Raw genomic sequence first — 13,856 nt, forward strand, 5'->3', positions numbered from 1 at the left:
AACTGAAGGACTGTAAGCAGTGATGGTCAGATTGTCTCGGTTGCAGTTTGGAGCATAGATCGGAGGGGTGGGGGGGCCTAGCTTGGAAACAGCTGCAATGCTCCAGGTGAAAAATGAGGAGGGTTTTCAGTGGAATGGGGAAGGAGGCGGTGGCTGCCAGAGACATCTAGCAGTTACGATTGAGAGCTCTTGGAGAGTGATTGGAGGCAGCTAGTGAGAAAAAAGGAGGCATCTGGGGTGACTGTGGGTGAGGGTCTTCCCAGACATAGAGGAAGCAGGTGAAAAAACAGGTCAGAGGCAGAAATGATACTTAGCTTTGGACAAGGTGGGTTTAAGGTGCATGTGGGAGAACGTCCAAGAGGAGAAGAGCAGAAAACAGGCTTGGTCTGGGGCTGCACAGAGGAACTCCATCTGCAGTGGACCCTGGTACTTTAAAATCAAAGGCAGAGCTCATTAGCTTCAGTTTACAGATAAAGCTCAGCGAGGTTAAGCAGTCTGTCCATAGTAACACAGCCATCAAGCAAGGACAGGAACTGAGATCGGATTTCAAGTTCTGTGGTGTCCGTGACCCCCAAGTCTCATGCTAATTCTCCTGACCCAGGATGCCCTAGCTTCTGCAAGGGAAGGGGTGCAGGGGAAGAGGAGGCAGGTGTCTGAGTATGTTTCTGTCTTCTCTCCACGTGCCTTCTGCCTGAAATTACATTTGCCCAGAACTTGCCAGCAGAGGCATTTCTAGGTGGCTTAGAGATATTGAGAGATGAGGAGAGACTTATTTTTTAATATTTATTTATTTACTTATTTATTTGGCTGCGCTGGGTCTTAGCTGTGGCATGTGGGATCTTCAGTGGTGGCATGTGGGATCTAGTTCCCTGACCAGGGATCGAACCCGGGCCCCCTGCATTGGGAGTGCAGAGTCTTGCCGCTGGACCACCAGGGAAGTCCCTGAAGAGAGAGACTCTTGTCTCCTGGTAACCAGAAGCCCTCAACCAGCACACAATAAGCACGTTGGTGGTTGTCAACTGGTGAGGATTTCCACAACCGTGAAGTCGGCTGGGACTAGGCCCAGAGAGGCTGGTGCTATGACCGCAGCCACCTCAGGGACTCAGGAACGGAGATGCTGGGGACCCCTCCTATCTCCCTCCCTGACCAGCTGCTTCTGTCTTTTGAGTAGGTTCTACACTAGAGTGAGCTGAGGTCGGAGAGACTGAAGGTTTCCACCATTGTAAAAGTGAGCTGAGGTGAGGCCACCAGGGCCTGGGAGCAGGGTGGAAAGGAGTGTGGTTTCCAGCCCAGTACCCTTGACAAAAATCTTGTCTTAGCCCCGGTAATCACATCCTCAGAGACGTGTGCCTCAGCTCCTTTCTAAATCAGGCCTTCTAGCCTACTGTCTCTCAGGGTTGTTTTTTGGGTTTTGGTGCGTGTATTTGTCTCCCGAACTAGATGGCAAGCTCCCGGACACGGTCTGTTTTGTCTGCTTGGCATGTTCCTAATTCCTGACTCACGTTTGTCAAATGAATGAGTAAATGAACGAGTACCCCCTAGGATCCAGGCTCTGGGCCTCACAGCAGAGGCAGCTCTTGTCTGTTTACTGAATGTGCTCCAGCGAGCAGAACGTCACTTTCAATTCTGCTATTGATGGTGGGGTCAGGGTGCACTAAGAGGTTCCTTCCCGCCTCCCCTCCAGGAAACAGATGGTAAAAATGCTTTAAATGTTGCTGCTTCCCCTAGCACCCTCTGCGCCCCTATCCTACTCCACCCAGATGCAGCCCCAGCTCCTTTTTAACGAGGGCTGAAACGGAATCAGCCCAGATGGGCTCTGGTAGTCAGTTCTCCTTCCTTGTAACTCTGGGCACCACCATGGGTGGGATGAAATTTCTGTATTTAGTGAGCTGTTCCCTCTTCTCTCCACAAACTTCCCAGCCTTCCTCAATCCTCTTCAACTTATGCTCATACTCCTTTTTTTAATACTCCAAAGACCATTTCTCAGGCTGTAACTTAACTTACGGCCCTTCAATCCAATAACAACACATCCTCACTGTATGCCAGGCGCTGGCTCGGGCAGGGAGTGGGGGTGGGGTACACAGATGAGCATGACATGACCCCGCCCTCTAAGACTCACAGTTTTTGTTTTTTTTGGTTTTTTTGGCCACACCTCATGGGATTTTAGTTCCCCGACCAGGGATCGAACCCAGGCCCTTGGCAGTGAGAGTGAGGATCCCTAACCGCCGGACTGCCAGGGAATTCCCTAGGACTCACAGTTGACTGGAGAAAGCAGACATGCCAGTTATCATCTCAGGGTAGAAAGAAGTCCCATTTAGTTGGAGAACCAGGCCAGGGCTTGGGAAGTAGGTGGCTTTTATGGCAGGCACCTAAAGGGACAGAGGAACCCACCTTTCTGAGGTGGTGAAGGACATTCAGGTGGAGGAAATAGAGAAGCAAAATCATAGCTGGGCCTGTGTGGGCAAGGACCATGGATGCAGAGCATGGGGGGGGGGGAATAACCTGCAGACGCAGGTGGGGGTTGCTCATGGTGGCTCTTCAATGTCAGGTGGGGAGATGATCTGACTCCAGTGGGAGCCATTGAAGGTTTATGAGCTGTGGCGTAGCAGACTCTGAGCTGTGCTTTAGGAAGGTTAATAGGGATGTGCGGAGGATGCTGAGTAAAGGGGAGGCAGGGAGACCAGTTAAAGTGTTGTTCCCTTGGGGAAGGGGCGCACTCATGGGATGTAAGAGGGCAGTGGCAGTGGGCTAGGAGTCGAGTCTCCTGTGTGGTGACTGGTCTCTCTTAACCACCCCCTCAGCCTGAGTTCGGTTTGCCTTTTCCCCATGTCTCCTTTTGTCTTCTGGTTTTTCCCAGTTTAAGCAAAGAAGGAAATTCACAAACAGCCACAAGCAGCTCCCCCTTCCTCTCCCTCTTCCAGCCTGGCTCTCTCTTGGCCCAGGCTCTGCCTGGCTGGGTCTTGGTATCCTGGCCCCCTTTGCAGGGTCTCCGGCTGAGAGATCTCTCTTTTTGCTCCGTCACTGTCTTCAGATGCCCACCCTTGGGAATCAGAAAGCTGTGCTGGAGCAGTAGTTTTGTCAGTGAAGCATGGAAGCAGCACTGCTGTACTCCTAGAAGATGCTCATCACCAAGGGGCCTGCAAAAGGAGGGGCCACCTTGCCCTTCCCCAAGGGAACTCACTCTGAGTAGGCCTACAGGACCCACACCGGTGAAACAACTAGAGGCCTGTAGAGGGTTGGAATGTTCTCCCAGCTCAGAGAGGATGGGTGGGCTCTGTCTGCTTCACACAGCTAGTAAGTACAGAAGGCGGGTGGCCTAGGGTTTTGTTTGTCTAGTGCCTCAGACATGGCACTCGGAGAAGGGAGAGCTGGCATCCGATGTGGGCCCCTGTGCTAGGTCTCTTTGATTTGCAGTGGGGAGTAGTCCACCCAGAGAACTCTGGGCTTTTCTCAGGGCGAGGGGGAGGATGTGAAGTCTGGACCCCATTTTCCTTACACCTCCAGGGCTCTGGACACGTAGCTCATTGTCACTGTGAGGTTCATAGCGCCCTCGAGGGGCCACCGTCCCAGGGGATTCCCAAGCCCCTTAGGGGACGGACTCATGGGGCGTCCGCAACCCCGTAGGTAAAGCTTGCCCGGCTCTCCGGAGGTGTGTGGGAGGGGGCGGGGCTCCAAGCGCCGGGACCCCCACCCGGGCACCCGAAGGCCCCCGAGTCCTATCCCTGTCTGACCCGGGACGTGCCATGGGACAACTGATCGGCAAGTTGATGAGCATCTGCGGGAAACAGGGTAAGGGGAGCACAGGGCATCCGAGCGACCGCTTTGATCCGGCTCCCACCTGTCCCCCATCCCCCCGATCTGGGGTCGTCTGGGCGGATGTGATGGGGGACCTCGGGCTCGGAGGGTCCTGAGTGGGGCCTCCCCGCCTGCTCCGCAGTCTCCCCTGCCCCCTCCCCGCCCACTCCTCGGTGGTCGCGCGCTTCGGTGCGCCCAGGGGCGCAGGGTTGGGCGAGCCTCCTTCCTCCGGCTCAACGCTGTCGCCGGTTTCCTGCGATTGTGACTTCACGCTCGCTCGGCTCTTTCCTCAGACCCCTTCTCTTGGCAAGCCCTGAGGGCCCCCGACCTTTGGCACAATCGCTTTTCTGGAAATGTGGAGCAGGGAATGTGGGGCTCAGCTCCCATTTCCCCTGTTCTGGAGTGGCGCAGGTGTCTCGGCCCGGTGGGAAAGAAACCTGCCCTGTTGTTTTTTGTGGGGGAAGGGGGCGGGGGAGCAGAAGTAGTAAGGTGGGGACAGGCCCCCCAGCCTGCTGGGAACACTTGTCTCCTTCCTGGGAGGCCTGGTGGAGCACACAATCCCTTGGTCATCGGGTTTGGCCCTGACCCTGCCCTTCCCCCGGTTGCGTCCAGAACACAGGGTTATCATCGTGGGACTGGACAATGCAGGAAAGACCTCCATTCCCTACCAGTTGTAAGCGACTCTCGGATGGGGGGCGGGGCTGGGCCTTCCCACCAGACTGACAAGCATTTGGACCAATCACCGGAGCCCTTCCCAGCGTCCTCGGGTTCCCCTGTAGCCAGGAGGATTGACTGGCGGAACCTGGTGTGACCTTCCTGGTAAAGTGGCCGCTCAGTTCAATGACTTCTCGGCCAGGCCTTTGAATCCTGCTCGGTATGAGCAACCCCACTGCTTCCCTCCGTCTACCCCCTACCCCTGCCAAACCCGGTTGCGGGCTTGAAGCTGTCCGAACCTGCCCGATAGTCTCCATGCTCTTCGCTCCCCCTAGCGTCAGGTCTCTCCTTCTAACTCCTGCACCCCAGTCTCGTGTCTTCATTTTCTCCCCCTTCTTCAAACCCAGAAGGTGGGGCCAGCTTTGGGTCTGCCTGGTCTCTGTAGCTCCTGGTCTAGCAGTCTGGCACACGTGCTGAGTAATTATCCATCGGAGCTTTTCCCGATATTTACTCTGGATGGCATCTCTCCTGTTTGGAACCTATTTGCTTAGGAAAATTTTCCCCTGAAAAAGTTATATATATATATATATATATATATATATATATATTTAATTAGAAGAAAAGAGAAATTCAAACAATACAAGCATATATAGTGAAAAGTAAGTTTCCCTCTCATCCCTAACTCCCAGTTTCACTTCCCAGATTTTCCAGAGGCATTCCCTACGTATCAAAACGTGTGTGTTTTCTAAGTCACTTTAAACAAAGCCCCTTTCTGATGGCCCTCACTTACGTCTGTCTCCTTTTTCTGATCCCTGGCTGCTCAAAGTGTGGTCCACAGACCGGCAGTGTTGGCATCATCTGGAAGCTTGTTAGAGATGCAAAATGCTGGGCCGTAGCCCAGACCCACTGGATCACAATGTGCACTTTAGCAAGACTCCCAGGTGATTCAGCTGCATATTAAAGTTTGGGGAGACTGCTCTCATAAATCTCCCCTCTCTGGGGTCCAAGCCAGGCAGGACTTGGTCTCACTCCTGTCTGCATTCCCTCATGCCCAGCAGAGGCTCCGTCAACCTGGGCTGAATTGTTCTAAGTTAGATTCAGCCTGACTTCAGGTGGGGGACCAGAGCTGGGAGAGGACTGGGCTGAGCACTTGGTACCCTCTCCTGCCTCCCCAGCCTGAAGAATGAGGTGGTCCCTACATGTCCCACCATCCGTAGCAACGTGGAGAAGATTGTTTTGCAAAAGACCCACTTCTTCATGGGGGACATAGGAGGAGAGGAGGCTCTGCGCTCCGCTTGGAACACATACTCCTCCAATGCTGAGGTGAGGAGGGTGCCTGGGCTTGGAGGAGCTGTGTGATATTAGCCAGTCACTCAACCTCTCTGAGCCTTGGTTGTCCCATTGTGAGATGGAGACCATAATAATGACCTCCCTGGGTTGTGAAAATTAAATAATAAAACAAGAGCTAATTCAGATGTGTCAAATACTTAACGCAGCGCAAAGCCCATTAAAATTCTTGAATACTTCCTGGCAGCTTTGTCTGCTTGCTGGCAGTTTTCTGATGGATGCCTTGGATGGGGCAGGCCCTTTGTCCCTGGGGGCCTTACTTTCTCATTCCGGCAGCAGCAGAATCCAGTGGTTTCATTCCTGGAATGAGAGCTGATTTCAAGCTCCAGTACTGCTACTCATAGGCTGTGTGGCCAAGGGCAAGATACATCACCTCCCTGACCCTCAGTCTCGTAGTTTGTAAATGGGCATAGTAACAGTTCCAGTTCCACGGGGTTGTGATGAGGCCTAAATGGAGTCATGAAGGCCCAGTGCTTGGCATAACCTCTGGCACACAATCAGAAGCTGTGCTCAGTCCACCCTGGGTCTGGATAGAAAAGGGAATTCAAATGGGACTAGGGCAGTGAGGTCTTGAGAATGCACAGTTTGTTTTCTGTGGGACTCACATCAAGGCAGAGTGCAGTGAGCAAAGAGACATGTTCATTGAAGGGAAAGCCCATCACTCACAACTCGCCTTTGCTGGTCAGTTCATCATACTTGTGATTGACAGCACGGCCCGGGATCGACTGCTGACCACGCTGTAGGAGCTGTGTAAGATGCTGGCCCATGAGGTAAGACCCCTGCAGTTGGGAGAGGACCCGGTGTACTAGCTCTGTGACCTCAGTCTACTCACTTAGCCTCTCTGAGCGTTATTCCTAATGCCCCAGTCTCTGAGAACCTCCATCCCAGCAGCTTGGGCGGGGCGAGATTATCCGAGATGAAGGGCAATAACATCCTCAGCACAACTGATCACAGAAGCCAGAGTTGCAAGTTCAGGTTCTGACCCCACTTCTCACGCATTGTGGGACCCCAGACAAGTTACTTCACCTCTCTAATCCTCAATTTTCCCAAGTATAAACGGAGAGGACCATCAAATTCCTACCTCACGAGATCATTGTAAGGATACTATGAGCTGGCTGAAAGGCATTCCAGGAGCTGTCGGTGTCACTGGATGTGGTTGTTAGTGTTGGGCAGGACCTCCATCCCCACCCCACCTGGGAAAGCAGGGGAGGTAGGGAGGACTCATGGGGCCATAGGAAGGGGGGCTGGATCCTGGCAGGCTGACTGGGGCTGGGTTCCTCTGTCCACAGGCTCTGTGAGATGCTTCTGTCCTGATCTTTGCCAATAAGCAGGACGTGAAGGACTCCATGACCACCGTGGAGATCTCCCAATTCCTCACCCTTAGTGCCATGAAAGACCACCCGTGGCACACGGCACACACAGGGCTGCTGTGCCCTCACCGGGGAAAGGTTAATGGCTGTCCCACCTGGACCTCCAGGGCTTGGCCTAACCAGTGGTGCTGACGACTGACCATCAGAACCTTCTCCTGTCTCTCTCTTGTCAGAATCTGGCTCACAGTTAGCTCCTGGGTCAAGACAGCTGAGCATCTACCCATGGTTAAGATGCTGTGGGTAAGCAGTGAGCAAGACAGGACAGGGTCCCTGCTCTCTAGGGGTTTGTTCTAGTGGGGAGAGAGGTGACACTCCACCTGAACACAAACATGTTAGGTACTGAGAAGTGCTTGAAGAAAGTGAAATTGAATAACAGGGATGGGTTTGCTTTAGCTCTGGTCATCAGGGACCATCTCTACTAGGAGGTGACTTCTGAGCTGAGACCTGAATGAAGAGACAGCCATGGGAAGCCCTGGGGGACAAGCCTTCCGGGCAGGAATCTCTGAGTCCTTTTGGCCTTGAGTTTCCTTGTCTGTAAAGAGGAGGGTGATTATACCTGTTCCCTCCCAGAGTTCCTATAGAGAATAAATGATATCATTCATTTAACATTCATTGGGCACCTACAGTCCATCCTCCATATCCATGGGTTCCACATCTTCAGATTCAACCAACTGCAGGTTGAAAATATTCGAAAAAGAAAATGCCAGAAAATTCCAAAAAGCAAAATTTGAATTTGCCGTGTTCCAGCAATGATTTACGTAGCATTTATATTGTATTTACAACTATTTACATAGCATTTACATTATATTAGGTATTATAAGTAATCTAGAGTTGATTTATAGTATATAGGAGGATATGCCTAGGTTATATGCAAATATATGCCACTTTATATAAGGGACTTGAGTATCCGAGAATTTGGGTGTCTGCGAGGATCCTGGAACCAATCCCCCATGGATATGGAGAAATGACTGTACTTTGTGCCAAGCACTGTTCTAGGCACCTGAGAAACAGCAGTGAACAAACCAGACAAAAATCCCTGCCCTTGTGGAGCTTATTTTCCAGTGGGGGTGGGGTGGGGGGTGGGAAACAGACAATAAACAATAAAAATAAGAAAAATATACAGTAAGTTAAAAAGTGATAAGTGTAAAGGGGAAAAACCCATAGGAAAGGGAAGTTGGATGTCTGTTGTGGGGAATGTTGCAGTTTTAGATAAGATGTCCAGGGAGGGGCTGCTGAGAAGGTAGCTGCTTAAACACCTGAAGGATGTGTGAGAGCTAGGTCATGGTCCTACAGAAAGGACCTCGAATCAGGCCTGGAGAATTCCCCTTCCTCTTCCCTCTCAAGTGGAGTCACAGCAGGCTGGGGGCATGGATGCCCAGCTGAAGAAGGGGAGACTTTAGGCAGGCCAGCCCAAGGAACCACACATTTCTGGCAGTGTCCTTGCCAACTCCTGGGTCAGGAGGACCCCCTCCTCCAAACCACAGTTGGTTCAATTCAATCGGCATTTCCTAAGTAACCCCCATGTGCCAGGCACTGTGCCAAGTGAAACAGACATGACCAAGACTCTACTCCTTCCCTGGGGTTGCTCACAGTATAATGGAAGAACTTGCTTATGGAGCCTCTTCCCAGGCCTTTGAGGCCACCCTGGTACTGACCCAGTGATGGAGCGGGTGGGAAGGGGGCACTGGAGCCTTGCCAAAGACATTGCTAAGGTGGGTCTCCAGGCCTCTTCCTCAAAGAAGCCCTCCCTGACTCCCAGACATCCGGAAGCCTCTGTACATCTCCTTTCTAACCTTTATCACAGCACGTAGTTACAGAATTGTTTGATCATTTGTTTAATATCTATCTCCTCTGCTAGACTGTAAGCCCTAGAGGGCACGTCTGTTTTTTCACCAGTAACCCCTAGCACAGTACCTGATACGTGGTAGGTACACAGTCCGTTTATATTTGTTAACTGCACACAAAATTGGATATAAATCTGGTCGTTCCATCAGTCAGCAGGGGCTGGGGGCTGGGAAGGCCATCATCCTCATGGGATATGTTGACCCTTGCCCTGTTCCTCTGTCCCTGCAGGCTGCCTGCCGGGTTTCAGTGCATGCAGTCTTGGGCCACTGTCAACTGACGTCAGCCTGAGGCCAACCAGAATCTTTGAGGGTTTTGCATGGACGATGTGGGTGGAAAACCCAAGTGACTATTTGTTATTTTTCTGTGATTCTCCGATGGGACCAGGGACAGCTATGGGCAGTGAGATTGCCACTATCCACCCAACCCGCACTGAGGAGCTAGACTGAGCACCCTGAATTGCTGCAGACAGGACAACAGTAAAAGCTGCCCTTCACTCCATGGGAGCAGGTATCCTTCTTGGAGACACCAGGGAAGCTGTTGGATGTGCTGGGGGATTAGGAAGTGGAGCCCCCTCCCCTCAGCCCTCAACCTCTCTGTAGGAAAAATGGAGGACAGAGTAAGAAACCCTGGAATTTTTCTTTATTTCCTAGAACCCTAACCCTAAGCCCCTCACCCCCTACTCCAGCTTTCTGGCCCCTTAGCCATCTTTGTCCCCTACCCTTTGATCAGAGGAGATTCCAGAAAGGTGAAGGGGTCGGCTCAGGGGAAGGAGGGCAGAACCAAAGGCTGGGAGGGGAGAGGGCAGAGGACAGGACCTTCTGGCCAGGGACAGTCCCTCACACTGCAGGGACTTCTACTCCTCCCTCACCCTCCCCTTCCCTCCGACCACAGCTTTTGAGCTTTAAGCCACACCTTCACTCCCAGTGTCCTTCCTGTGTGAATCCTACTCCTCCCAAATATCTCAGATTCCTAGAGCATTTGCTTTTCTTGTCTTTTTATAGTGATTTTTTTCACACTGTAGTAGGAATTTTATGAAGGTGTAATAAATGTCATTGAAAACTGCTCACCTCTTATTTCTTCTTCTGCTTGTGCCTCAGACTGGCTTTTGGCTTTCATACAAAGCTCTCAGGCAGGGGAAATCCACCTTGGAAGTGGAGGGGGGCTGCCTCAAGGGTCTGTCTGGCTAGGGGACTGGCTCTTTGGTCCTGGGCTGTGCAGCCCTCTGCCAGGTGACTGATGCCGCACTTGCCAGGACTTAGAGCTCTGGGCTCTGCCTGGGCCTAGGGGAAAGAGTGGTTTGATGCTAACTCATGGAGGAGGGGAGGAGGGGCCCTTCGGGGTTGGAAAAGCCTAGGGGTCCTATCAAAGCAGAGCTGGAAACAGGATGGAAACCCAGGCTACCCATCTGTGTACAGGGAGCAGTGCTATTACCCCAGAAGACCTGGGATGGTCCTGAGATCAGTGGGGTCTCTTCCCTTCCCAAGTCAGGTAGTGACATCTCTGTGAGAGGCTGGACACAGATATAGAGGGCTCAGGATTTTTTTAACCTTGTGGTTTACATAAGGCGTGATTGTGGAGAAAGAACTCAGGAATTCTAAACATCGCCGTTCAGATTCTATTTTCCTTTCACTAGATTATTTTCAAAGAGAAACACAATAGTTCAAAGGGAAGATCATCCCCGTATTCCACGGAAATTCATTCTCACTGGAGGGTAGTAGGAGGACGGGGGTATAGCTCAGTGGCAGAGCATTTGACTGCAGATCAAGAGGTCCCCGGTTCAAATCCGGGTGCCCCCTCTCTGTGCGAGACTTTTCGCGTTTTCTTGGTCTTGCAATGCACACGTTGAAGTTTACTTACAAACGCGAGGGGAAGGATCCTCCAGCACTGCTGACCCGTTTTGCAGTCGGGCGTGGGTGGAGTGGAGTCCCCGGCCCTGCCAGATCGTGTCCTCAGTCTGCTGGTGGATTGTACAAAGGCCCACTCTCGTAATGGTAGGGTGGAAGCGGGAGCACCCGCAGGTGGCCCTGCCCGGGGACCCCGATTGCTGTTGGGAACAAGAGAAGCTGAGTCTCTAAGGGCCGGGCTCGGGCTAGGGAAGGAAGGCCGAGAGGAGTCTACGAGAGCGTGTAGGATGGAGAAGTGGGTGCCAAGAGAAACGCTAAGGGAACTCTAGCAGGGCAGGAAAGGGGCACCCAGGCCCAAAGGAAGGCCCCTGAAGTGTGGAATCTCTAGGGACTTCCCCTCCCACATTCTCCAACTGCAAGTTTCTTACATCATTAGAATTCTTTAGTTCAGAGCTTCAGGAAACAAACCCTGCACCCAGATGAGTAATCTCTTGAGATTCATTTTCTCTCCATCTCTTGTAAACATTGGACCTCACCTCTGTTCTTGCGTCCAGCACAGCGCCTGTGCTAGAGAAGCACTAACAAGTCATCTGCCGAGCGTTGCCACAAGAGGGGGTATAGCTCAGTGGTAGAGCATTTGACTGCAGATCAAGAGGTCCCCGGTTCAAATCCGGGTGCCCCCTCAACGCCTTTTTAAAGGCACCGGACTCCGATTCTCTAGCAACAATTTTCTTTACAGCTTTTTTTTTCCTTCCACAATCTTGTGTTGACATTTCCTTCGCCACCTCTGTTTTGGGCAGATGAGGAGCGGCGAGAGTACGAAATACAGGAATTCTAGAGCAGTGGCTCTCGAAATGTGGTACCGAGAACAGCACCACCACCTGGGAACGTGTTAGAAATGCGGATTCTCGTCCCTATCTCTATTGAGCTTGGGGGTGGCCCCAGAAATCTATGTTTTAATAAGCCCTCCAGGTGATTCTGATGTACGCTCAAGTTCTAGAAGCTTACATTAAAAAAAAATTACAGGTCGTTTGCTTCTAATTATTTCCAAGTTGCTGTTTCAGCCTGAGTTCTTATTAAGAGACCTTTTAAAACAGACCGCGGGGCATCCCGGACGGGGGAATGTACAAAGAAATCAGTGCCGGAGCTGGAATTTCGTCCTGGGACCTCTCACTTTGACCTCTCGGAAGGTAGGGGCAAAGACTTGTGAACCTGCCCGGCTGCAGTAGGAGGTCGCGGGCAGCTCCAGGCCAGGACCAGAAAAGTGAGGAAAACCGCAGAACAGGCGCGTTGCGGCTCGTCATGTGCCCACTAGAGGGCAGCAAGAAGCTACGGCTGGAAGCAGCAGTCTTTTTGATCCTGAGAGTGGGCAAAACAGCAATTTAAATGAGACAAGAAGAACTTACAGATGGGCCTTGTCTTGTCCCATTGTAATTGAATAGAGGCCTTAGGACTGGAGGAGGTCGCTTCTGGGACCCTGGGTCCTGAGGAAGGAGGAACTGGGATTCTGAAAGATTAGAGAGTCTTTAGGACCCCAGCCCCGTATATGTCAGGGCGCCCCCCTCGCCCCTCTATCTCCCTCCATCCAGCGCTCGAGTTTCTTGCTGTCGTACGAAGTAAGTCGGGGAGGGAAGAGGCACCTCCGTGTCCTGACCTGATTCCCTGCCGTCTATTAAATATCCTAAATTGCAGGTATTTTATTCTGTTGTGGTAGGAAAAAAAAGGGGGGAGGCGGAAATCTATTCCCAGAGCCTGCTGTAACGTGGTGGCAGTTGGGGTGAGACATTTCCTTGCTCTGGGACTGGCTTTGAAGATTGACTGGGTCGGGCCCTGAGGAGGCCTGGGGTCCCCGGAGAGGAGGGTGGCCTCGGTTACCTCCTGGGGGTGGGAAGGGGTCCAGGTTATTTCAAAGTAGGGGTGAGCCAGGCCCCCTCCACCTCCATGTCTGCTGGGCTGGGGGGCAAGACAATGGGGACAAGGCAATTGTCTGCTGGCAATGGGGGATGGGGATGGGATAAAGTGGAGAGGAGCCACGGGAGGGCGTGGAATTCAGGCCTCTGCTGCAAGGGGAGATTCTGGGGTGGGGGTGGGCATCAGAAACCCACACAACTCCGTGGAACAGCCCAGACAGTCGGGAAGCCTGGTGGAGCTGGGTCGGGGGGTGGGTGGTAGGAGCTCATGGTCCGAGGAAGAGGTCTGGCCTCTCGAGCCTTTTCTCCACCGCTTTCCCCCAGGTAGTCAGGAGGGGAAGGGAGGCAGGAGCTAAGGTGCGGTGTGGGGGTAGCTGGTGCTCTTCGGGGGTTCTTCCAGCCCGAGGGTCCCCCGCCCTGTCCCCCTCCTGCGTCCGCTGCCCCCCCTCCCCCCGCCTAGGGAGCGGCCGCGGGAGCTCTCGGGGAGCGCTCGGGCAGGGCTGGGAGGGCTGGGGAAGCCTCAGGGCGAGCTCTGGAGGCGCCGCGCCCCCCCGCCCCGCCCCCTCCCCGGTCCCGGCTCCGGGAGGCCGCGCTGCGCGCTCGCCGCCCGCTGGCGCTCCGCCGCTCTCGCCGCTCTCGCCGCTCTCGCCGCTCTCGCCGCTCTCGCCGGCCTCGCGCTCCGCCGCCGCTCCGCCGCCCACCCCTCCGCCTGCCAGCCCGGGGGACCGCGCCGCCAGAGCCCGGCCGGGGCAGCTGCGGGCCGGGGGCGGGCCTGGCCCCCACCATGCGGGCCGAGCTCTGGCTCCTCGTGCTGGTGCTCAGGGAGGCTGCCCGGGGGCTGAGCCCCCAGCCCGGAGCAGGTAGGACTGGCCGGAGTTGGCTGAGGTGGATCGGGGCGGGGGTCGGGGGGCAGGTAGGCGGGCGTGGGCATGGGCAGGTACCGGCATGCTGGCGATGTTTGGGGCGCCGGGGGGTCGTGTCTGCGGGAGGCCGGGCGCCCTGTGGACTGTGGCAGGTGGACAGGGACCCCACTTTTCTAAACACACAGGGTGTATGAGTGAGGGAGGAAGCGTCAGACACTGATGCCCCGA

At 53.7% G+C, this 13,856-nt stretch overlaps 2 protein-coding genes and 2 non-coding genes across 4 annotated transcripts in view; all 4 read left to right on the top strand.

Annotated features, from left to right (window-relative positions):
- Nucleotides 1–3,743: 3,743 nt before the first annotated feature.
- Nucleotides 3,744–10,067, top strand: ARL5C (ADP ribosylation factor like GTPase 5C). The gene is given in 7 exon segments (XM_004282866.3): nucleotides 3,744–3,789; nucleotides 4,408–4,468; nucleotides 5,625–5,772; nucleotides 6,483–6,566; nucleotides 7,086–7,202; nucleotides 7,204–7,244; nucleotides 9,240–10,067. Coding segments are annotated over 7 exon segments (546 nt in total). The 3' UTR covers nucleotides 9,289–10,067.
- Nucleotides 10,068–10,735: 668 nt separating this feature from the next.
- Nucleotides 10,736–10,807, top strand: TRNAC-GCA (transfer RNA cysteine (anticodon GCA)). Its single transcript has one exon. It is a non-coding gene; the product is annotated as a tRNA-Cys (tRNA).
- A 659-nt stretch (nucleotides 10,808–11,466) lies between these two features.
- TRNAC-GCA (transfer RNA cysteine (anticodon GCA)) lies at nucleotides 11,467–11,538 on the top strand. Its single transcript has one exon. It is a non-coding gene; the product is annotated as a tRNA-Cys (tRNA).
- Nucleotides 11,539–13,323: 1,785 nt separating this feature from the next.
- Nucleotides 13,324–13,856, top strand: part of PLXDC1 (plexin domain containing 1) — a 65,282-nt gene continuing 64,749 nt past the window's right edge. Inside the window, exon 1 of the mRNA XM_004282713.3 lies at nucleotides 13,324–13,625. Within this exon, the coding sequence (XP_004282761.1) occupies nucleotides 13,550–13,625 (76 nt within the window). The 5' untranslated portion in view covers nucleotides 13,324–13,549. The remainder of the gene's footprint in view (nucleotides 13,626–13,856) is intronic.

The sequence above is a fragment of the Orcinus orca genome, chromosome 19 (genome assembly GCF_937001465.1).
Source record: "Orcinus orca chromosome 19, mOrcOrc1.1, whole genome shotgun sequence".
NCBI classification, from domain to species: domain Eukaryota; kingdom Metazoa; phylum Chordata; class Mammalia; order Artiodactyla; family Delphinidae; genus Orcinus; species Orcinus orca.